Genomic DNA, 24,576 nt, shown 5'->3' on the forward strand with positions numbered 1-24,576 from the left:
TGAAGTGATTCCAAAATTTAAAAGTTTACCTTTTTAAAAAAGGGACACCTAAATAAATAAAAGGACAAAAATGGAAATGTGGTAATCCTCCTGTGGTTCCTGAGTCTCAAGATTTGCACAAGTAGATTTATCATAAGCTGAAGAGACAGGAGGACTAACAATTTCTACTTGTACATCAATGCATTGGGATTAATATACTTATTTAACAAATTTACTTAAAAACACTACCAAATGCATTGTTGTTTTTTGTCCTTGTTTATTTTATTAATCGACGAATGCCGAGTGGAACTACTATCCAATGTAAACATTTGTTTTCTAAATGAAAAGATAAGCCATAAATATTTTTAAATGATTCCATATAAGGGGAAGAAGGGATCGTGACAAGGAGGAAGGAAGAGGCTAGACTCCACTGAATATACTTTGTAGGTGTGATTTTGAAACCATGAATGTAGTCTTATACAAGTATAAAATGAAGTGAAATATTCAGGAAAGAAATCCCTAGAAGTCAAGAGCAAATTGAAATAAATAAACCTAGCCATCTACTGATTTGTGGCATGACCACAAAGACAGAAACTATTCCATGTGACTTTAAAATACTCATTTGACTGTACATCCTTAGTAAGACATACCCGAAGAACAGGAAGAACATACAAAAGAAAGAACAACTTAAAGGGTATTCACAATCGTGTTATTGACTCTATGGTTAGGGTTGTTCTTCTGAGACTTAAGATTGATGGGATCAAGTGAAATAGCTCCTGAATTTTAACCAGAAGCAGTCTGATCAACTCATTATACGTTGTATTTTAAAAAACGCTTTCCAGCTTTATGCACTAAAATGTCTGGAAACAATGACACACCCATCACTAGTGAAAGCTTCTAGTGTCTAGATTGTGGACTCCAAGCACCATTTCTCATTAACTGCAACCAGGGCTCCTGGGAGAAATGGCTGCTTCCAGGTCTGGGACAAGCAATGTAGCAGGTGAGCATGAAAATCTTGTCGTATCCAAAGATAGGAAGCCATCAAAGATAACTCGAGTCTTGTCAAAAGGACCCAGGAGTTGACCTGACTAGGCTCCCATTAGTCAAAGATGGAGCAATTTGAGCATCAAAAGTAATAACAGTGACTTGAAAGACACCAAAATATTTGTACAGTCATGCATCACTTAACGACGGGATACGTTCTGAGAAATCCATCCTTAGCCAGTGTTGCCCTTGTGTGAACATCACTGAGTGTACTTACACTAACTTAGATGGGATAGCCTCCTTCACACCTAGGCTCTATGGTACTAATCTTTCAGGACCACCAACATATACATGGTCTGTCGTTGACCTAAACGTCATTATACCGGGCGTGACTGCATTCACGAATTCACTAGGATAGATTAAAAAAAAGGCAAACAGAAAACATCCCTTTGGTGGCTCAGGATGCCAGAGAACCAACACAATCTTTGGAAAATGGGTTAATGAAAAGAGAGATTCAAGCATTTATCCTGACTTCTGTAAGAACCCTACCTTAGGGTATTCAAACAGTTGACGAGAGAAAGTCCCTTATAGAAATGGGCCAGGTAATGAATGAAAAAGGATCCATGGAGTGAGGGCATAACCATTTTGCACCCCCTAATGAAACAACAGATCTAGGAATGGTCATTGGTGGCTACAAAGATCTCAAAGAGAGATGGCCAGACATGGTGCCTCCTGATGAAAGTCTACAAATTTGATGTCTGAATCTAGCTGAGTCAATTTTAACAAAATGCCTGAGGAGCAGAAAAACAGATTCAAAGTCTCCGTGGGGACACAGCTAGCTAACTCTGGACTGTAGGAAACTAGAGCAGTGCCACCCAACGTGCCTTCACAGACCAGCATCAGCGTGATTCGGGAGCTTGTTAGAAATGCACATTCTCAGGCCTTAGGTTATTGTTAATTTTTTAAGGTATGGCGGTGCTTTGGTGGTTCTATTTTACAAAGTCCTTTCTTTTAGTAATGTGTATTTAAATATTTGTGCATGAAATGATATCCTATTTGAGATTTGTCTCTACTAATTTTGGGGTGGGAAGTGGGAAAAGAGGTGGGGTTATAACAGAAACAAGATGAGCCATGACTTCATAATGATGGAGGCCGGGTGCTGGCTACATGGCAATTCTTTCTACTCCTCTGTTTTTAATACTCAGCCTTTCCATAATAAGATGGATTTTAAAAGAGTCTAATTCAGGCAAACAATGTAGCAAATATAACAAAATGTTAATTATTAAATGGGTTGATGGATGTATTAGGGTAGCTATTACCCTTTTCTCTCTACTTCTCCATGTGCTTGAAAAGGTTTCTACTTAAAACTAAAAAGACTTTCACTGGGAAAAACTGAAGTAGGTGCTCACGCTTCAAAACATGGGAGTCACTGTAGAAAACACTGACGTCTTTGCTGTAACAATTATTGATGAAAGTGTATGTGCAGACACCATATTACACAAATTCAGATGTGATTACCTTGTTGTTAACACCAGTGTTAATCAGCAGGAAATGAGGTCCAGGGAGCTGTCGCCCAGAGTCACAGGCTGTGCCTGCGGTCAGTCCCAAGCCGATCTCTACCTATCCTGTGATCTTCCTGGTACTGGAACATGTACATTTCAGAATCACATCATTTTTCCGGTTTATTGTTGATCATTCCTATGACTTGGGGATGCTTTCTGTGTTCTAGGATATCAAGTGATAACATTCTGTGCTGTGTGTTTGTTACTTGATTTTTGACTTTAAAATGTGTCATTGGGTTATAACATACATTCAGAGAATTGCGTGAATATGAAGTATGCAGCTGCACGAGTGTCACCTATGTCTTGTGGACAGGTTTCTGGAACCCCTCTCCCTGGCCCGATGGGTGAATCTAGCCCACAAACTGCATAGGCGTTAAGTCAGTCCGATAACACCCACGCTGTGCTGCGCAGGAGCCGTGCAGGCCGTCTTCAGCCTGTGTCACACGACCTTGCGTCCCCACGTCTCATGACTGAAGACGCCAGTTGCACCTCTGCAGAGCAGGAAGAGGTGAAGGGCAGCTCGCTCTCACCCTCCCCCGCTGCATTGCTTAGAGATTGTGGGAATAGTTAACGACCCTGGTCCTCGTCTCCCTCCACACGTAGATAACGTCAGCGTCTCTGAACTTGTTTGATGTGTGACTGAAGATGCTTGTTTATGTCACCCAGATGCACTGTATCCTTTGTGACATAGATGAAATCTAGTGGCAAGTTTTTTCCCTCTTCTCCTCTTCCCTGCACGTACACTGTTGGTAAAAGAGACAGAAGCTGCCCTTCACCTCACACCCTCGGAGCAGTCCCATCAGAGCACCCTGTGGAACTGGTTCTCGGGGTCCCACTCCTCACCCCGAGTATTGAATGAACTCCATCACTAATATCACCTGCAGCTTTCTCTCAGTTGACACTATGCAACCTGTGTACCACCTCCCGGGGCAGGATGTAGAATATTTCCCATGCCTCCACCCCTTGTGCCCCTCCCTTGTCACAACCCTCCTCCTGGGAAATGGCTATGCTGAGGTCTACCACCAGAGATAGAAGTAGGATCCTAGTGGGTGGTCTTTTCTGTCCTGCTCTTTCACTCATCATGATGTCTGGGAGAGTCACACTGTTGCTGCAGGTGGCAGGAGCTTATTGCTTTTTGTTGCTGTGTAGTATTCCATCATGTGAATATACTCAAGTTACTTATCTATCCTATTTGATGGAAAGTTGAGTTGTTTCCAGTTCTCCACTATTGTGAGTAGACTGGCGATGAACATTCCCATAAGAGTCATCTGGCAGATGTGTGCAGCCACGTGTCATGGAATAAACCCTGGGTGGAATTGCTCAGTCAGAGGAAACCAACCATATGTTTACCTTTGGGAGGTCATGGGCAAAGCACTTCCAACAAGGTCCTCACAACTATGACTCCCGCCAGCAGCAAATGAGAGTCCCTGCTGCTTCATCTTCCCAGTGACACAGTTGTCACTGTCCTTGCCATTCTGCTATCAGCATTTAGGAACCTCCTCCAAACTGTCCAGTGTTCCTCTGCAGAGTCAGTGTGCCCTCCTGTGGCTCACACAGCATCTTCTCCATCTCTGCCACAGCTCTTGCCATCTCTGGTGGAGCTTTGCTTCCTCTGTGTCTCCCCTCATTAGAATCTAACTCCCCAGGGGCAAGGGCGGTGCTTTCTTCTTCTTCTTGATATTCCAGGAGCTTACACAGGGCCAGGGACACAGTCCTGGCTCAATCAGAGTTTGATTCAATGAGTAAATGAATGAGTGGATGAATGAATGAATCAGTCAATTAATCAATATTCTGAAGAAATTAAAACCTACTTACCTGGCGGGACATGGTGCACATTTTATATAAACAACTAAGCTCTTTGGGCCACGCGAACCTCTCTCCAGAGCTGTACACACAGGGAGAATTTTTGGCCTGAAATTCAGAGAGCGCTCAGGGATGGGGAGAAGCTTTCATCTCCAAGGCCTCATTTGCACTGGGCCTGCAGCACAGAGGAGCAGGACTCGGTGCCAGGATGGGGCTGCCCAGGCTGTGCTGAGCTTGGATAGTGTGGATCCGCTTTGCAAAGCCCACCTCTTCCCCTCGAGCGACCGGATCCCCAGGATCCCAGGAAACAGCATGTGCACGCCCTTCCGTTTCTCAGTCGCTGCCGAGACCAGCAGGCTCCTCCGTGTGCCGGCTTGGTGGGCTACAAAGGCTACGCCCACCCTGGCCCCACCTCTGAGTTCAGGGATTCCCAGCCGTGACCTCGGGGTCTAGACGCACGTGCCCAGAGGAGAATGATCATGGAGATGCAGTTTTGGTCTCCTCTAATAGACAGGTCTGCCTGTCTATTATGTATAATTTATTATATTTTTATATATATAATATATAAATTATATAAATATAATTTACAAATTATATTTATATAATTTATATAATATATATAATTTATAATATATAGTAAAATATAATAATTTATATATAATATAAAGGCTGCCATTTGTATAATGGGAGATTGAGAGTGCCCTGCTGTGTTACAATAACCTGAGAGCCTGTGGAGACAATTCTAACCACCAACAATTCAAAGGCAAAGCCCATCGTTCAGGAAAACATTTGGTTTTCATTGAACTTCTGCATTGTGATTACCCCAGTGGACTGATATCTGCGACTTTTGTTATGAGCTGTTTAGGAGCATTTTGACATGTAGGGGGTGCTGCCGAATGGAAAACAAATGTTCAAAGAGATGAGCACTGAGAAAAGCAGAGTTCTGAGAGAGAGACCGTGGGCACTGGCATGAACGTCATTCTAGTCTCACCAGGGTTTCTTCAAGTCACACCAGCCTGGAGGTGAGAAGAGGCAGAATTCTTACTGCATTTATCTAAGGGTTTACTGCATTGTCTCTACTGGCTCCTGAGGGCACAAGACTCAGCCCTTTACTTCCAGGTGGCCCCTAGGACTGTCACATGTACAACTTGAGCCAACATCCTTGGCCTCCGTTGTGCCCCACTTCCCCTGGCCCTGCCCTCAGCCCCATCTCCCTGAAGCAGTGATCAAGGAAACGGCAGAAGTGCCCGATGCCCAGGGCTGAGCTCTGGCAGCATGCCCTGGGACAGGTGACCACAACCAGCCTGCCTGCTTTCCCAATGTCCCCTGGGAGTTTTAGTGAAGACAGCAGCTGTCAATTCAGCCTGAAATGTCTATCACAGTGGCATACTCTCATGCTTACTTCCCCTGTTCCCCCAAGGAAAGACGGTCCTGTGTGGCTGTCCTCATTTCTCCAGGCTGCTGGACCATTTCTGCCAGGCAAATTCCCAGCTTTGTGTTACAGGAGGAGAGGATGGGATGGGGACGGCAGGAGAGAGGCCAGCGAGAGAGGCGAAGCTTCCTCCCGAAGTCCATTGACGCGATTTGTGTCCCAAAAAGAAGGTCTGGACTTCCTGTGGGTCTGCTTGTGGCTTTTGAACCATGCTTCTTGAACGTCACCCCAGCTGTGGCCTGAGTAGGCCCCATTCCAGTCCCCTCTTCTCCTAGGACTCAGACGTGAACAAATGTAAACGCGAGGCAGCCTCAGTCCTCAGAACAGCCCGTCCTCTTGGGTGACCCAGGCCCCCCGAGCAGACCTGCAGCCTGAAGGGCTGTCTCTTCTCCAGGATGAGTTCCATGCAGGAGGCTGCCCGCCTGTCTGCCCACCCAGGTCACTGCCCCCAGGGAGCAAGGCTGGGGGTTAAGCTGGTACGGGAGTAAATGGCCAAGAAGGGCTTCCTCCAGCAGCTCTTCCCATCCCCTCAGGCTGGGTCCTGCAGCAAGGGGCAGCGGACACACCCCAGGAAGGCCGGAGTCACTGTCCCCAGTGACAAATGTAAGCAATCAAAGCTCACCCCCTAGTCAATTATTCAGATAAATCTGAACAACATCAGATGGCCCATAAAGCTCTGTTTGTTTCATTTTACCCCAATTAGACTAGATTTATGGCACTTGGATTCATAGGTGCACACATCCATCAGTGTCGGGGAACATCTACATGTGGCTGACCAGGAGTGAAATTGTGGTGTTTGAAAGATGTTTCCAAGTCAGTGATGTCCTACTTTCCAGAAATAGTTAATGACAGGAAACAGTGCTAATTAGTGGTAATGAGGGCAAAACGCAAGACTTCAATTACATAACATCCTATAAATTCTGCATGCGTTTCTATCATCTTCCTGTTTCTCACTCTGTCTCTCACTCTCTAGCTACATAACTAATAAATGTAAAAATGATAGAAAACACACCAAAATATTCTCACTGGTTATTTTGGGTTGCTGGAATTGTTGGTGACTTTTCTTTGCTTATTAAAATTTTTTGCAGTTTCAAATTTTTCTTCACTTTTATATAGTTAGCCTTTGTTGTGTAACAAACTACTCTAAAACTTAGTTACTCAAAACAAAAAACAAGAAATATTATTTCTGACAAGTCTGTGGGTCCATGGGGCTGGTCCCTGGATCCAGGCCTGCTTGTTGGGTCTCTGCGGTCAGCTGAAATGGAGCTTTAAGTTTAATATATTTCATTTTCAATGATTTAAGCAGTATTTTTAATCACTTTAATGGTATTTTAAAAATCACTATTGTGTTCGGATCCCCTCTAAAACTGATTCAGGATATATTCTTATCACATTCTCACAAAACATTTGGTAGTGGCCTAGATTTATTACTATTTTGTAACAATTCTAGTCACATTGGAATCCTGCAAAAGATGTTTCAATAAGCTAATATTTAGAAATATTTAAGACTGTCCCTCTGTTAGGAGAAAATGTCGTCAATCACGGCAATATTCTCATTTGAAAACAAGATAAGCAGAGAAATGCATTTTACAAATAGTATAGATAATTTGTCTTTCTTGAAAGCCAGGAATGTAAAATTATAATAATTTCTGATTTTGATATATATAAAACATTGAAAATTAAAATAATGTTTATTAATACATCTCATCTTTATCTTTCAATATATTTTCAGCTACTTCCATGTCATAGGAAATTTAGCATTAACAATTCTTGCAGCGGATGTAGGATTGAACATTTTTCCCTTTCGCCCAGGAATTCTGTAGTCTCCAGGCGTGTCCTGTGTCCCCAGCTCCCTCCCGGGAAGGCCCAACATCTTGCACATCCTTTCACGAGGGCACCTGTGTGTCTGAATCTGTGCACGATTCCTCCCACAAACCTCACAAGCCTGTGACACAGCACAGCGGGCTGTGATTGCCCCATGAGCCCCATAAAGGGCGATCCTGTGCACAATAGGCCTCAGGAACACACGCCCTGAGGGAGTAGAGAACAAGCCCCAGGAACAGTCCAGACCATGCAGCTCTGTGCGCATGACCGAAGGAGAGTGTCAGAGGAGGCACACAGGCCCCTGCTGGGCCGGAAGCGGGCAGGGAGCATCCTCTTCCCGAGGGAGCGGCACGTCGATCCTGGGGACAGGAAGCTCTTGTCTCACTGCGGCCAGGAACCAGCATCCATGGGCAGCACACCCAGCACCACACCCTGGTCTCTGGGGCCCCGGTCAGAACAAGGCGGTGGTGTGAGCCCTGTGCCCCCGGCCGGGGAGCAAGCTGGCTACCGCTAAGCAGGGACTCCTAAGCTGAGGCACAGCAGCTCAGTGGTCACACTGTTCAGTCCCTTAATTTCTGAAGTTCAAATGGAATGGGCACCGTATCACAGGCCTTGATGAGAGTGGATTATGATAACAAGAAGTACAGGTCAAAGTGCAACACGTGGTGCGTATTCTCTGTGCTGCTAATGAATGAGGAGAATTTAAAAGAAAAGAAAATACCCTTCACAAAAGGGTACAAAATCAAAATAAATAAAATCCTTACATAAACATCTAAACAAGTAAAGACAAATCTGTATCCAGAAAACTACCAAATGCTGTGAAAAGCTAGCAAAGAAAACCTACCTAATAGGAGACGTATTTCACTTCCACGATCAGTAGACTCAGTATAATGAAGATGTCAGCTCTTCCCGACTGGACCTACAGAGTCAACACAACCCCAGTCAATGTCCCAGTCAGACACTTTGTAGATATCTACAAACCGTTTCTGCACCTGGAATATCCTGCACAACACTGAAGAGCAAAGTTGAGTAAGCCGCACTTCCCCATTCCAGGATTGAGAAAGGTACAGGGAGTGTGATGCTGGGGTAAGAATGTGCCAGGAGATAAATAGAAAAGAACACAGAGTCCATAGATAGACTCACAAACATGGGCAACTGATCTTTGTCAAAAGATCAGAGGCAATTTGATGGAGAAAAGTTAGTCTTTTAAACAAATGGTGATGGCACAATCGGGTGACCATATGGAAAAAACTTAACAAAGATGCCAACTTTTCACATGACACAAATATTCACAAAAATTGTTCATGGATGTAAACACAAACTGCGAAACTATCAAAATTCTAGAACTAGCAAAGGAGAAGATATGACCTGAGATTTCATAATGACCTTTTATCTTCAACATTGAAAGAACGAGTCTTCAATGAAAAATCCAGTTAAGGTGGACTTTGTTAGAATTAAAATTTTCTACTCTGTGACAATCACTGTTAAGAGAAGAAAAAGACCAACCCTAGACTGTGCGAAATCTTTGGAAGAAGCCTATCTAAGAAAGGGCTGGTATTAAAATGTACAAAGCATCATAAATTTAACAATAAGAAAACAAACATTCCAATGAAAAATGGTTAAAGATCTGAACAGACACCTCGCTAATGAAGGTGTAAGCATACAATAAGCATGCAAGAAGATGCTCAAAATCACTTATCATTAGAGAGAAGCAAGTTGAAACAAAGTGAGACGCCTCAACACACAAATAAACGAGATCAATTCATGGCTGGGGGGTAGGACAGCACAGACTCTCTGTCGTCACTGCTGCCCATGCCGAGTGGTGCGGCCACTGTGGAAGACACTTGGGCACTTTCTTACAGAGCTAAACATCATCTTAACACGTGATCCCTCAACCATCTTCCTAGGTATTTACACAATGTTTTCAAATAGAACGTCAACAAAAAAGCCAGCACACATATATAGACTGCACCTCATTTATACAGGCAGGGAACTTGAATGAACAAAGATAACCTTCCATAAATGAAAGGACACCCAAATGAGGTACATCCATGCAATGTAATGCTATCAGGTGCCAACACTGAAAGAGCTATCAAGATGAAAACACATGGAGGAATCTCAAATTCACCTTTCTAACAGAAAGAAGCATCTGTGAAGGCCAGGTAGAGTACGCTCTCATTGATATGGCATTCTGCAAACACAAAGCTATCAATTTGATCCACAGATCAGCTTCCCAGAGCTGTGCAGGGCTGGGGTCGGGGGAGAGGAATGAAGAGGTCAGGAAATCCGTGGGATGCTTTAATGGCGGATACTTGCCTCTCTGCCTTTGACAAAATCCCCAGATTTTTACAGTGGAAAGAGCAAATCTTGACTTACACAAATTAGTAAAATGATTTAGGTGGGTGGATCCTTGGATGGCATGCAGATGAGACTAGAGAGTCTAACCGTATTGAGAATGGAAGAAACAAACTCACTTCGAGTGGTGGGGGAAGTGGTGTTGACCTAAGGACCTTTGGAAATGACTGGAATCTGTACAACTACAGGAAAAGACACCGAGCAAGCAGAGAGCCCTACTTGACAAAGTTCTTTCTCAACAGTTACTGGTTAATAACTGTGAGGCCCCTATGCATCTAGACCGGGATTGGAGAAAGGACTGAGTGGTCGTCAGACGGCAGGAGCCAGGGTTCCACTACTGCAGGGGCAGGCTTCGGGGAGGGCAGGGCGCGGGCTGGAGGGCTCCATGTGGCCATGCGTTCGACTGGGAAGCCGTGCTCTGAACTGACGTTGACCTTAATCTAAACATGGCTATTTCCATATAGACACATATACAGCAGACAGTGTACACACGGTAAGGTCAGCACACCAGCCTAACTTAAGCATCCTGCCACCGAGAGGGCCAAGAAGCAAGGACACCCCGGAGCAACCAGCACACTGAGCTCACAGATGCACGTTTTTAATGCCATGGTCTCATACAAGGAGCCAGTGCTCCTTGAGGAAAAGGCTGATTCCAGGCTGAGGCTGAGAAGGCGCAAGACAATGCTGCAGAATCCTGTAGAAAAGTAAGGAGGCGTTATATCCCCAACTAAAATACACAGGCGCCATAGTTTTCCATCACATTTATGTCGTAAGAATATTTAAGCATTAAACCCAACCAGGCGGTGTAGTGGCTGAGTCAAATGCTTCATTTTGTCTGCCCAGGATTCACAGGTTCAAATCCTAGGCGCAGACTTATGCCCTGTTCATCAAGCCATGCTGTGGTAGGTGTCCCACAGACAAAAGAGAGGAAGATTGCCACACATGTGAGGGACGCTGGAGGCAGAAAGAGGCAGCGGAGCTCCGTCGGGACAAGGAGCGGTCTCATGCCCGCCAGCGTGGCTCTGAGAGTTTGAGAAAGAGGCCCCTTCAGAATCAGTGGGGGCATCAGTTGGACATTTGTTTAGTTAAGAAAATGGTCTATTCAGCTGAAACACTTCAAAATCAGAGCGATGTGCATGGAGCAAAGATAGTTGGTGTTGGTTTCTGGCCCGTGTGCGCTCACGCCCCCATCCATTCGCTGAGTGACTGAGCTTCTCCACATGAGCCGCAGCGGCTCCTGGGCCCTTTGCACTTCAGGTTCCCCATACAATGCACAGGTTATCATGGGATCTCTGTGCCTCCTTCCAGCTCCGTCTGCCTCATTGCTACATTCACATGAGGACACATTCCACTAGGGAACTATTGTTGCCGTCGTTAGGACACGAAAAACTCATCCTGGGCCCTCCTGAGAGGTGCTGCTGGGCCTCACATGCCTCCTGGATGCAGGGTTCAGTGTGGTTGGCATGCCCTCTGTGGGCCATGGTCACACCAAGCCCGTGCTCAGCAGCTTTTCTCACATCCCGGTCCCAGGCCACAGGGCGAGGAAGGGGCAGCAGGCCAGCAGGGCCTGGGGCCTGAACCACTCAGCAGGACAGCACTCCCGTTTGAATCCACGCTTGGGGTGGACACCAGGGAACAAGCACCCTAGGCTCCCCTGGGCTCCTGAGGTGTTTCGGGTGCCCCTTCCCTGCCCCCTTGCTCCATACCCCATGCCCTGGGAGCCCTTCCACCCAGGACATCAGGAGGCTTAGCCCCTCCAGCCTGGCTATGGGACCCCCGAAGCCTCGTGGTCATGTCCTCGTGGCAGGGAGCCTCTCTTTTTTCTGGAAATGAACTCCAGTCGTGCTGGCTGAGGGCTCCAGCACTGTTTGTTTGAGGCTCCATCCGTCGCCCAGGCTGCACGCCTGCTGCTCTCTGAGACGGGGCCCCGTTTTCCTTAACGTGCCCTGTTGTTCACCACAAGCTCTCTGGGCCTCCAACTCCTGCCCGCTCCAGGCTGTGTACTGTCTGCTCCCACCCCTCACACCCCTGTTACTGGGCTCTACCTTCTGCTGGGAAGCCCACCAGTTGGCTTTGACTCGTCTGTGGACACTCAGCACTGCCCTGGCCTCTGTTCACCTCTGTTTCCATCACGGTGGACACCCAGCTCTGTGTGACAACCTCACATCCTTCCAGCCATCCTCAGCTCCCAGGAGTCCTGGTCCAGCTCCTTCTTTCACACCTCCTACCATCCAGGATGCTTTTAAACAGCCTCTGAGTACCACAGCCAAGCTGCCACTCCCCCAGGCCACCTGCTCTGATGCTAGCCTAGGTCCCTGCATCTCGGCTGCTTCCAGGAGGAGGTGCCTCCTGGGCAAGGCCCTGAGTGACCACCTTAGTGTAGTCATGCTCAGAAACTCAAAACCAGGTCCTGCTTCCTGTGAGCTCGTGAAGATTCTGGAGACATGGTCGGAGAGCTGACGCTGACTTCCCAAATCTGCTCCCAGGCCATTCCAAAATGTCTGCCCCTGAGAGAAGGCCCGACTACCCAGCAGTTGTCCCCTGCAATGGGGTGGGATGGCACTCATGGCACGAGAACTGCGGGGAGCAAGGACATCTCCCATGGTCTGTTTCACTCTCTTGGCAAAAAGACCACAGACCAGTGAAGAGTTCTGATGATGAAACTTTGCCCAGTTCTGACTCCCACTCTCTGTGGTCAGGAGCAGCCTTGGGGGGATGCTTGTTAAGAAACAGCTAGTGAGACTACACGGCAGAACTTTGTGTCACTGAAGAACATCGTAAAGTCTCACACCAGGACCATTTAACTGTGTGACGCTATTCTTCTCTGGCACAAAATGTGCCCCCAATCCAACAAGATTCCAGTTGCTCCTTCGTTTCTGGGCCTGATGGTGGGTGGGATAGAAGGAAATTCATGACTTCAGCCTCTAATCTGGTAGGACAATCAGGCACACACTTAGCTCTCTCTGTCTCTCACGGCCAAGGGAGGGGGACCAACTCGGAACTGACCTGGGCCCTGGTCACATCGAGGACAACAGGTTCCCTGCGTCAAGATGGAGTCCCTGGCTAAGCCATCTGTCTGAGGGGGCAGAGATGCGGTGGGCAGGCATTCTAGGTGCGGGCAAGAAGAGCGGAGGTGAGGGAGCAAGAGAGCCCAGGCATGTTTGAGGAGGACAGGCCAGATGGTGTGGGTGACAACGGCCAATTACTCCTCCTTTCTGTGCTTCCTCTACGTTATTAAAAACCTGGGATATTACCCACAACACTCCAAATTATTCTGAGGGCAAAATGAGTGGATACGCACAGACTCTTAACCTAGACCTCTTGCCTTCCCCGGCCCTGCTCAGCCCTGGGTCCTGGCGCTTCTCTTGCTCTTAGAGGTAAAGGATGGTCTGCCGTGTAGCCAGTCACGTTCTTGGATGGCTGTGCCCTGTCAGGGAGGCCGTGGGCAACCAGGATGTGTGCTCCATCCCTGCTGCATGCTGAAGGCCACGCTGGCAGAGGCCAGGCCCCCTGTGTGTCTGAGGGCCACTGGCAGCCTCCATCCAGAGGGGAGAGCTCTGAACCGCTAAACAAGTCATCTGGGTGTTGCTGTGACTGGGTGTTTCCGTGGGAGCACGTTCACAATACTCGGCGGTGACCCCTGAGCTGCTGATCACCGGGTGGGGACTCTGGGTGAACTCAGCGCAGTGGCTCTTGTCCACCCATACTGCCAGCCCTTCAGGATTTAAACAGGCAAGGCCGTGTCCATGGATGCCCAGAGATCATAGTTGGGTGGCATTCCCCTGGAGGACATCCCTACACCTGCCCCTCTCAGCCTCAGCTTTCAAAGACCCCAACAGAAATGGCTCACACAGCCCAGGAGGTAACCACAGCACAAGACTGCGGATGAGAGCACAGCCATCCCAGGGGCAAAGGTCTATGGGCTCGGGCCCAGCCAGAACGCAGGACAAGTCAGGAATAACATGACTCAGGGTGTGACGGATGGAGCTCCTAGACCAAGGACGTCAGCACCACACAGACCCGGAAGTCACCTTGGTCAGCAAGGGACCGAGTGGGGGTTTCGTCTGGCCAGGTACATGGACCCTTATCCCGCCTGTCAGAACCCATCCTGGTCCATCAGGCCAGCCAGGAGTGGCTGTGAGGCACCTGAGGGAGGGTGGGGCCTTGAGGGGACTTCTGACTTGACAAGAGTGAAGAAGGAAGTGCAGGGGCTGGGGTCCTGGGTCACAGGGAGCAGGAGGGTGTCGGGAACGGGGCCCAGCTGGAGCCTGGACGGCTGCACCACAAGTGTTCCCCTGGAGAGGAGACGAGCAGGGAGAGGACTTCGGAGCTGGAGACAAGTTCCCAGCAGGATTCCAGGCCAGGGAAAGGGTGAGCATGCAGCCCCAGGGGGACACTGAGGAGGGGAGGTCCTGCCTGCCCAAAGTCCCTGCACAAATGACCTTCCCCTGGCCTTGTCCTCTCCACACGCACGGTTTGATCTCCTTACGTGTTTTCCCCACTTAGAGCTGATGCGTTTCCAGAGGCTGAACTAGAAAACTACAAGTTCCCAACATGGGGTCCAGAGACACGTCCACAAGAGACGCAGGAAATGTTTCCTCTCCCTCCAGAGTGTGGACGGGCAGCCCCACCCCTGGGGCACAGATTGGGCCTGGCAAGTGGTGGCTTTAGGGCCCCCCATATTTCCGTGGTGGATGCTCGGCCTGAGAAAACACCTCGACCTCCCATCTCAGGGGTCTGAGGGGCTGTCTCTGCTCCTGGCCCAGCTTCACGATGCTGACACGGACCTGTCCTCTGAGGAGGGGCACTTAGGGGTCTCCTTCAGCAGCCAGGGAGGGGCTGCACCTTCCCCCCTCTCCCACACACAATAATCGGATGACTGCAAAATTTCTTCCTCCAGTGAGGAATCTGAGAGTCTGGACAGCGTTTAAATTAGCACAGAATGTGAAAGAACCACCACTCCCAGGCTCTAAGAGAAACAGGACTTTAATACAACAGTCTGCAAATCTGGCATGAACTATTTACAAGCAGTGATTCTCACCCCTACAGAGATGGAAATTGGCCTCAGGAAGGGGTGGCAGGCGGTGGGGCCCTTGCACCCTGAGTGCCCCAGCTGGCTTCCCAGTGCTAAGGAAGAGGACATACGGCCACGGGACACTCACTCCCTCCTCAGCTTCATGATGGCCGTGCTCTCTGGGCCTGGAGAGATTTGCTGGCCAACTAGGAAGGGGGCTCCAGAAGGAAGGACAGGATGTAGCTACAGGACAGAGTGGCACCTGTGAGCCTCCCACAATCCACAGCCCAGGTGTCCCTCCCAGCATCTGCCCAGCAGCTGGAGTCCAGGTGCCCTAGCCATAGCCATGGGACAGGTCAGGGCTGACAAGGGAGCCATGGACTCAGGCTCTCTGGACTGGCCAGCAGGGAGAGTCCACCTGTTCCTCCTCATCTCCTGTCCAGCCTCACCTCTCATCCTCACTGAGCTGCTCCATGTCCCAGAACCAGGACCTGAATAGCTCCTGGGGCTCTAGGTTGTAATTCTCTGCAGCCTCCTGGAGCTGAACGATCTCAATCATCACGCTGTGTTCCTGGGACCAGAGAAAGGAGACGATGCCGACAGAGCCTGCTGGGGATGCTGCAGGGTCTTCAGGGGGTGAGGAGTGGGGCAGGGGACTTGTCCTGGGTCCTTGCTCCCTCCAATTCCATGCAGGTCCTACCTGTTCTCAGAGATGGGTATAAGCCCCTCCTGCACAAAGTTTCGCTTGATGCCCACCGCAGCCCCCACCCCCCTACTGGATGGGTCTCCTAATTCTCTGTCATCCAACACTCTCAATAAATGTAAGACACAGGGGGTGGAGCCCATGAGAGTTCTGCCCAGGGGTGTCTCTGGTTTCAACACCCCTCTCCTCCCTGACATGGAAGGCCACAGCTGCTCACCTTTTTCTTTTTCTCGTGGTTGATCTCATTGCCCTGGAAGGCAGACAGCGAAAGTCCATCAGAACGAGCCCCCTAGCTATGACAAGCCCCCGGGTGCACCCCTTCTCATGGTGCCCTGCTCCAGGTCCAGGAGGGGGCTGGGCATGACAGAAAACAGGACTTGGACCCAGGCCAGGCTCTGGGCTCCAGAGAAGGGAGGACATGGGGGCCGACACTCAAGTACCCTGTAGCCCAAGCCTCTCTGATGACAGACAGGGAGGCTGAGTCCTCAGGCAGGAAGGGACAGCTCCAGCAATGTGCTGCCTGACTTGGAGGCCGACTTCTCTCTCGCCTCCAACAAAACCCATGCGGCTCTGCAGGCGGGCAGCTCTGCTGCTTCGCCAGCCTGGGGACCCGGGACCGGCTCCACGTGGAACCTTCGTTCCCTCATGCCTAAGAGGGGCACACTGTCCCAGCCCACAGGGGAGCCTGGGAGGCTGTCATGACAGGAAGTTACCACATTCTGACCACTCAGGTCTTGGTGCTGTGACTGTGTCTTCCCAAGTCCCAACCTGGTCACCCCCTTCTGGCACCCAGGCTCACTCACATTTACATAATCCTCCATGGCAGTGTCGAGCATGATCAGGTCAGTTAGCATGGTGCCCAGGAAGGGGACGATGCCCTGTGCCATTGGGATTAGATGGGATGAGCCCCTGGTCTCAGGTGTCCCCATGACCCTCCCCTGAAAACTCCTCATGCTCAGCCTCCTGGCCCAGCCCGGGGTCCCCACATGGAGCAGCCTCAAATCCTTTATAGCCGGCCCTCAATCCCCACCCCTCACCCTCCAAGAACACCAGACTCCTCCTGGTCACCTCCCAGGGCCTGCTTTTGGCTGGTCACAGGGCCTTTAATCCTTGGCCCCTACACTCTCCCGACCCACCCTGCTGCAGCTCCCCAGGCCCTCCTCCTGGTCACTTCTAAGGGCGGGTGTCAGGCTCTGCGGCAACAGGAGGAGGGCTGCAGGAGGAAGGCCCCCTCTCTGGATTGGAGCCCCCAGCTGGGAGGGCAGAGTCCCCTCCTCTGACCTTGGAGCCCCTCCCCACAGGCGCACTCACCTTCTGCTGCTGCCTCTTCCGGCCTCTCTGCAGGGTCCTCAGCAGGGTGGCAAACTTGGAGGGCTGCTTCTGCCAGGATTGAGGACAGGGTCAAGGAGGCCATCCTCCCCTCACCCCACTTCTCCTCAGCCCCTCTGACCTCAGCCCTGGACGTCTGAACCAAGTCAGCTGGTACCCATGCTACTCCATCCTCCAGCACACTCTGATTCTAGAACAATCCTAGCTCCAACACTCTCGCTGTGTGACCTTGGGCCGAACGCCTGTCCTCCTTGAGTCAGCCTCCTCATCTGGAAAGTGTGACAACTCCCCCTACCTCGCAGGGGCTCCTGAGGACTCAGCGTCAGTCTACATGGTTCTGGCTCTCACCCCACCCAGCGTGAAAGGGTGGGGCGGGGCTGAGAGGACACTTCGGTTTCTCTTTCATGTGGAGCCTATGAGGTCCACTCAGGAAAGATCCACTGAGCACCACCAGTTTCCTGGACACTTCCCATAAGCCACCTGGGCACCAGTTACTGCTGACTAGGACCCAGGTGAGTGTTCCTGACAGGGACAGACTAGCAGGGACCGTGGTAGGGCCAGTGGGGAGTCACACATGCACAAACATCTGTCATGCTCCAGTCATTCAGACTCAAGGCTGGGCAGCCCATTTGTCCACCTGGCCTGGGGGAATGCCTGGCAGTGCCCATCCCGAGGGCAGGCAGGGTGCCCTCCTCGTGGAGAAGTGGTGAAGACAGAAAGAGCAGTGGGGGCCTGGCTTCCTAAAGACACACTGAGCTGCTTCAGGGAAGAAACATAAGCCCGTCCAACCCATCCATGCAACAGCCTGGAAGAATCTAAGTGCTGACAGCGTGGACCAAAATGAAAGGCAGCCCCTGCTCAACCGGCCAGCTCAGCATCCCCTCCGGGATCAGCCCAGACACCCCCACTTCCTGCCATGACCGGGACTTCCCACCCCACAGACACCTCCCCCACCTGCCCATGGACCAAACATACCCCATCTTCCTGTTCATCCAGGGAAGACTGGAATTGTACACAGAAACTCCAAGTGAGAAATGACCGTCCACATCCTGCCCCGTCCCCCTTCCACACACCCCGCCTCTCCCTCCACATGCCAGCCTCCACTCTACCTTGATGAGCAGCTCCCAGCTAAGGGAGTTGTCCTCATCACAGAGCTTTTTAAATTTTCGGCAGCTCTTCCTGAGGGGGGAAAGGAGAAAGGAGAAACTCAGGAACAATGGGGCAGGGGGCATAAGTGCAAGTCCCTTCTCTATGAGAATCTGGAAAATCCAAACTGCCTGAATGAGGATTTTCGTGGGGGTCCTCTGAGCACTGACGTCACCATGGGACTGCAGAGGGGGATCTCATGTTGGTCACCTGGGGCTGCCACTCCCTTTTCTATGCAGCAGCTGTATTTTGACCAGTTTGGTTTTCCACTGGGCACAGAGTTCTGCTGCTGTATGGCAAACACTTGAAAATCTCCACTTTGGTTCAACCTACTATGTGACAGCCAGGGAACCTGATTCCTGAAGCAGAACTGGGGGCCTAAGTTGCCAGTGAGGATCAGGGACACTGCACACCCACCCAGGCCCTGTGCCCAGGGCTTACTGCCACCCAGGAAGCTCCAGCCTACGAGAGGGCAATGGCAGACACGTGGGAGCGCCCTCCTCCCCCTGGTCCTCCTGTGGAGAGGCCTCCCCACCTGGAGACCTTCCCCCAGGTCTTCTTCAGTCTGTGTATGGGCACGCTCTGCAGAGCCGAGAGGACTGCGTGCAGGGAGGAGATGTTCCTCAAGGCTCGGCACTCCTGAGGAGGGAGAGGAGGAGCTGGGAGGGGGAGCAGGAGCCCTGTCTGCTCTGGCTTCAGTCCCCCTCCCTTCCACTCTCCCCTCCTGAGTGGGACAGAGGGCCAGGGCGCCAGGGTGGGCACAGGTGGACCAAAGAGTAACACTTCCAGGAGGAGGAATTTCGCTCAAAGTAGGAAGGAGCCAGGGAGGAAGTGAGCATCCCACCACTGGGACATGCGAGTCAAGGTCAGTGTGCCCTTGACAGGAAGGACCTAGCGACTGTGCAGGGGCTTAGAGTGCAGCCTTCAGTCCTGAGAGCTGATCAAGGAGAAGGGGCAGTTCCACGGCTCTGGAGAGGGTCTCCCCCCGCCTACCCTGGCCACCTCGATCCACCGCTCCAGAACCTTGGCCCTGCCCCGGGCCGTCACGTTTGGGTCCCCAAGGCAGGACGTCATGACACACTTTACTACTCTGTTGAACTGCACCACTGTGGCCCAGACGGTGGGTGCCACGTTCTCATGTCCGGGCCGGTTTCTTTTGCCCCAGGTGGAGCCCAGACACTCAGAGGGCTCGACGTTCTTGAACACTTCCTGGGGAGGAGGGGGAGTGTCACTCAGCCCTGCCACAGCCCAGCTGAGTGTCCAAGCAGGAGTCCCCGGTCTAAGGAGGGGCTCAGGAAGCTGAGGATGTGTTCTCAGCGTGGTGGGAGCCCCTCGCTTTCATTGTTCTTCCACTGACAGCACCCAGCACAGGAGGACCCAGGACTCCAGACTGGTGGGGAAAGGACAGGAGCATTTACACACAGCCCACCCCCACAAACTGCAAGCTCCAGAGGGCTGCTCCGCTTGGCTCCTCCCAAGGGGGCATCTCCCTGCATCCTGAGCATCCTTGGTCCCAGGCCCCATTCCGCTGCACATTCCCCTGTGCCAGCTACACCCACAGGCTTTGGCAGGTTGTCTCCCTTTTAGTGAAGTACACGTCTGGTGCATCACAAATGCTGAGGCTGCTGAGCATCCCGAGCAGATGGCTGGACCGCCTGAGTTCCTGGCTGCACACAGTGAGTTCTCCTCCCCGACCTCTCGGGCCAAGCCCCACCAGGCTTCCTCTGTGTTCTACTTCACTCCATGTGCTCAGCCCCTCTGTCCAGCAGGGCCTCTTGGTCCCCATCTCTACAGTGTGAGGGTGGAACACGAAGGCTGGGGAGTTGCCCAGATCCCATGGTTGGGAAGTGGTGGAGCTGGGATTGGGACCCAGGTCACAGGAGCCGCCACAGGGAAAAGCAGGTCTGGGCCAGCTGATGGCATAGGGGTGGCCTGCCCCACCCCGCCCTGAGAGCCCGGGTGCTCACCGCGTCAATGGCCGTCAGCTGTTCTGCCACGTCCCTTGGGGAGAAGGCCATGAGGCTAGGCTTCCCATCGGGCTGCTTCTTCCCGGTCACTCGACAGGGGTGGGAAGCCTCTGGAACCGGAGCTGATTCTGCGGCTGTTACTGGAGCCTGAGGTGGAAATCCCAGCAGACCCCTTGGTCCCGTTGAGTCCAGTTCAGGACCTGGCACTTGGGCTGGGGCTGCTGATGGCACTCGCTCGGGGTCTGGAGCAGCTGAGGGCGCTGCTGCCGGTTCCAGCGCTAGAAGTGATGGCAGAAATAGAACTGGAGTTCCGTCCAGCTCCAGATGTGGCCCCTTTTCCACCTCTGCACCTGGCAGAAGTGCTGGAGCTGGGGCAGGAGCTGGAGAAAGAGAAAGGGTCAGCTACATAAGTTGCTTTCCCCGTGCCTTTCCCCAAACAGGAAAGATCCCACTGTCTTTAAATGAATCCCCAGTCGTGACCCACCCACTGGGGTAGTCTTCCAAGCCTACGGTCTCCCTTACCCTCTGTCTCCAACTCAGTGGCCTGGAAAAGGTCCACCTGGATGAGAAGAGGGGTGGCCTGGTGCTTCAGGACCGAGCCAGGCAAGAGGTCCTGGAGATACGCCAACGTCAGGTTGATCCTGGAGTGGCGCAGCATCTGCCACATATCCTGGGAGTTCTCCTGAGGCCGGGGGCCCCAGATGGGAGAGAGGGCACTGGGGAGAGGCATGTGTGAAGAGAGTCACAGGCCTGGCCTGCTGTTCCACACTGTGTTCCCACAGCACCTTCTCTGTGCCTGAGCCCCAGAGGGTGGACCAGCCACTCCAATCCCTGGGTGGCTGTCCTTGCACTGGAAGGCCTGGTCATCAGCCAATCTAACAGAGAGCCTGTGTGAGTCTGGTCTTCCACCTGACACTCTTTTCCCAAAGGGCCTGGACATAGCCTGCCCCATCCTCCACGCTCGAGCATCAGGACTGAGGTTGGAGGCAGATTTGTGACCAGGCTGCTCACCACCTACTGTTCTGGGCCCCAGTGGCGGTGCTTAGGAGAGGTGCATGTGCAGAGGGCAGGGAGAGGGAGAGGGAACTGTGGAAGCGAGGAGTCTCTCAGTGGCCGACTCAGCCCAGCCTCTCCTCTGCTTCCCATGGCGGGACTGGCACACCGTGAACAGGTCTCTTTGATTCATTTCCTCCTGTAGGGAAGACCGCAGACCTCAGGCCTCCCACAGAAACCCCAAGAGGTGTGAGATCCAGGGTCTGCCAGTCCATCCATAGCCACAGTCCCCATGGTCTCCTAGCCCCTTCTGTGGACACAGGAGGCCCTCCCTCTGGACCCAACACCACTCATGGTCTTAGTTGGTCCTTGAGGTCTGTCATCGTGGTCTATGAGAGCATGCGTCCATATCTAGAGGAGGCCAAGAGGGTGTGACATCTAACGTCCTCTGGGCATGAATACTCACGATGCCCAGAAGTGAGCTTCTAGCTCTCAGGCTAGAATTGAGCCCCAGGGATAGTGTCTGCTTCCTTCATTGGACATCCTTAGTGTGTAGGAAAGGGTATGAATGTAGTAGGAGCTTAACATATGGTATTGAATGAATGAACCCCAACCAGAGCCTTCCCAGAATTCTGAGTGGGCCGGCGTCTCCTCTGCTGCCCACAGAGACCACTGCTCTGGCCGCACCGAAGACAAGGACCAGGATCAGCTAGATGGACTCGCTAAATTGTCTTGCCAATAGGAAAACAGTTTGCTTTCATGTACTTTTCCACACTCAGGAAGGCCACAGGCCAGCGAGGGGAGAGGCAGGGAGTCTCCTCACTGGGGACGGAAGCTGTAAGCGTGAGGACACGCAGCATGAGCAGCAGCCCCTTCTGTGGAGTCCGGCACCAGGCAAGCGTCTGCCGTGCTTTCTCCCGTGATTTCCTTCAGTGACCCTGTGAGGTTCATCCTCTTACCACCCCACTATTTGGATGAGCAAGGTGACGCTCAGAGAGGTGTGGGGACGTTCCCAAGGCACACGTTTATTAGGTAGGAGACTCCCTGCTGTGCTGTGGAGGGGTGGGCACTCACCTCTGGAGCAGCTGGTCCAGGACCTGTGGGGTCGGGTAGAAGGCCTGGTACACACACGGGAAGGTGGTGACGGAGATGGATCTGCCGTGGAAAGATGGTTGCAGGCAGCCTACCACCTTCTGCACTGCGCCTGCCTTGAGGGTCAGCATCGTGCGGGCCTCAGCCACGGATAGGGTGGGTTCCTTGGCATACCACGTGGACAAGGAGGGACACAGAGTCAGTGGAATCACCATGAACCACCAGGAGCATCAGGGTCTGGAGCTCAGACCAGAACCTCCCAGCACCTCAGGAAGTTGTGCAAGAGGGACGAGAGCCCGCCTTGAAAATGGTTTTGGACTTAAAAGTACAATTTGATTTTTAGGGGAATGACAAACACTCAGTACCTTCAAGGCATTCTGTGACCTGAGGAACAATTGTACCTCTGTGCATTAAGAGCCTGAGGTAAGAGCATTATCCCAGGGAGTCATCAATGAACATCCCCACCACAGACAGGAGCAAAGAGATGATTAGTGACCTTCCGCCAATCTGCGGATGTATGTCATGGCAGACCTGGAAAACTTAGAGTCTATTCGGACACGCTTAATATGTGCCCTGCAGTGTTGGCTCAAATGGCAACAGAATTGGGTCATGTCAAGGTCCAACAGCATCGAAAGGCTGAATCACTGTGCAAAATGTCCTCCTCTGTGGAATATGGTGAAGTCACTTAAGCCCTCAGCTCCTGACCTGAGCGGCCTACAATGAGTTGCCGTGTTCTGTGCAATGACAAGTAGCAGAGAAATGTATAGGATCCTGTAATCCCACCGCCATCCTCTTTATGTGTAAATCAGCCTAGCAAGTGTGATGATTCGTGAGGCTTGGAGCAGGTGTGCAAGGACAGTGGCGCTGAGTGCTACAGCTTCCCAGCCGGGAAGTTACAGCAATCAAAACAGGAGCAAAATGCTAAGGTCCTCATGGCCTCGTGAAAAGTGATAACAACATTAAACATTTCCTCTATGATTCCAAGAAACGTGAAGAGTGTCTTTCCACCCTACCCCACAGCTGGCTCGGGAGGAGAGGAGGCCCAGACTCCTTCAGGAGCAAGGCCGTAGGACACTCCGTTGGGAAAGCCCTGTGAGGGCCCCAGGGGTGTGCTCAGATTCAGACCTGGGTTCCAGGCCGACGCTGAACATCTTGGGGGGGGTGGGGGTAAAGACCTTCTGCTCCTGCTCTCACCTCAGACCGGCACAGGATGCTGCTGGTGGCCTGCTGCTCCTGCTCCTTGACTAGGGAGGGAGAGAAGTCGAACCCAACACATAACTCTTCAAAGATCTCCTGAGTGGAGTTCTGGGAAGACAATGCCCGGCAGACGGGCCAGGAGGCATCAGGAGCCTGCTGGACATCGCCATAGGGGGACACCCCCATGAGAATTTCTGTTCCCTAGTTCAGGAACACAGGAACATCTGCACAGACATCTGACCAGGGAGGGAACTAGATGAAACTTCTAAGGCTCGGGATTAACACAAGGGCAGAGGAGCTTGATCCCCAGCACCCACCTGCTCAGGTTGCCAGCCTGGGGTATGAATATCACAGACTCACCAGTTTTACAGCACGTAACAAACTGCTCTGATTCGAAGTGTTTTGTGAGATGACAAGGTGCAGAGAAATGTATAGAATCCTGTAATCCACGCCCATGCTCTTTGTGTGTAATCAGCCTAGCAAGTGTGATGATTTGTGAGGCTTGGAGCAGGTCTGCAAGCACAGTGGCGCTGAGTGCTACAGCTTCCCAGCCAGGAAGTTACATCAATCAAAACAGGAGCAAAATGCTAAGGTCCTCATGGCCTCGTGAGAAGTGACAACAACAGTAAACCTTTCCTCTACGATTCCAAGAAACATGTGGAGAGTGTCTTTCCACCCGAGCCCTCAGCTGGCTGGGGAGGAGAGGAGGCCCAGACTCCTTTGGGAGTAAGGCCGTAGGACACTCAGTGGGAAAGCCCTGTGAGGGCACCAGGGGTGTGCTCAGATTCGGACCTGGGTTCCAGGCCCAACCTGAACATCTTGGGGTGGTGGGCGGGGAGACCCTCTGCTCCTGCTCTCACCTCAGACCGGCACAGGATGCTGCTGGCGGCCTGCTGCTCCTGCCCCTTGACTAGGGAGGGAGAGAAGTCGAACCCATCATGTAGCTCTTCAAAGATCTCCTGCGTGGAGTTCTGGAAAGACAGTGCCCGGCAGATGGGCCAGGAGGCATCAGGGGCCTGCCTGCACATCGCCACAGGGGGACACCCCCATGAGGAATTCTGTTCCCTAATTCAGGCACAGAGGGACGTCTGCACAGACATCTGACCAGGGAGGAAACTAGATGAAACTTCTACGGCTCAGGATTAACACAAGGGCAGAGGAGCTTGATCCCAGCACCCAGCTGCTCAGGCTGCCAG

The 24,576-nt window shown here is 51.7% G+C and overlaps 1 protein-coding gene across 4 annotated transcripts in view; it reads right to left on the bottom strand.

Annotated features, from left to right (window-relative positions):
- Positions 1–24,576, bottom strand: part of LOC138919084 (ral-GDS-related protein-like) — a 33,077-nt gene that overhangs the window by 2,368 nt on the left and 6,133 nt on the right. For 2 of the 4 annotated variants that reach the window (XM_070243116.1, XM_070243117.1), the window contains 10 exons: positions 22,166–22,347; positions 20,621–20,814; positions 20,099–20,478; positions 19,125–19,340; positions 18,667–18,770; positions 18,095–18,164; positions 16,968–17,036; positions 16,460–16,534; positions 15,874–15,906; positions 15,403–15,524 (listed from right to left, as the gene is read on the bottom strand). In XM_070243116.1, coding sequence (XP_070099217.1) covers positions 15,403–15,524; positions 15,874–15,906; positions 16,460–16,534; positions 16,968–17,036; positions 18,095–18,164; positions 18,667–18,770; positions 19,125–19,340; positions 20,099–20,478; positions 20,621–20,814; positions 22,166–22,347 — 1,445 coding nt within the window. Of the gene's footprint in view, positions 1–15,402; positions 15,525–15,873; positions 15,907–16,459; positions 16,535–16,967; positions 17,037–18,094; positions 18,165–18,666; positions 18,771–19,124; positions 19,341–20,098; positions 20,479–20,620; positions 20,815–22,165; positions 22,348–23,377; positions 24,352–24,576 lie in introns of all 4 variants that reach the window. The other 2 variants (XM_070243114.1, XM_070243115.1) reach the window with 2 other exon arrangements.

Source organism: Equus caballus, chromosome 19, assembly GCF_041296265.1.
Source record: "Equus caballus isolate H_3958 breed thoroughbred chromosome 19, TB-T2T, whole genome shotgun sequence".
Classification (NCBI taxonomy): domain Eukaryota; kingdom Metazoa; phylum Chordata; class Mammalia; order Perissodactyla; family Equidae; genus Equus; species Equus caballus.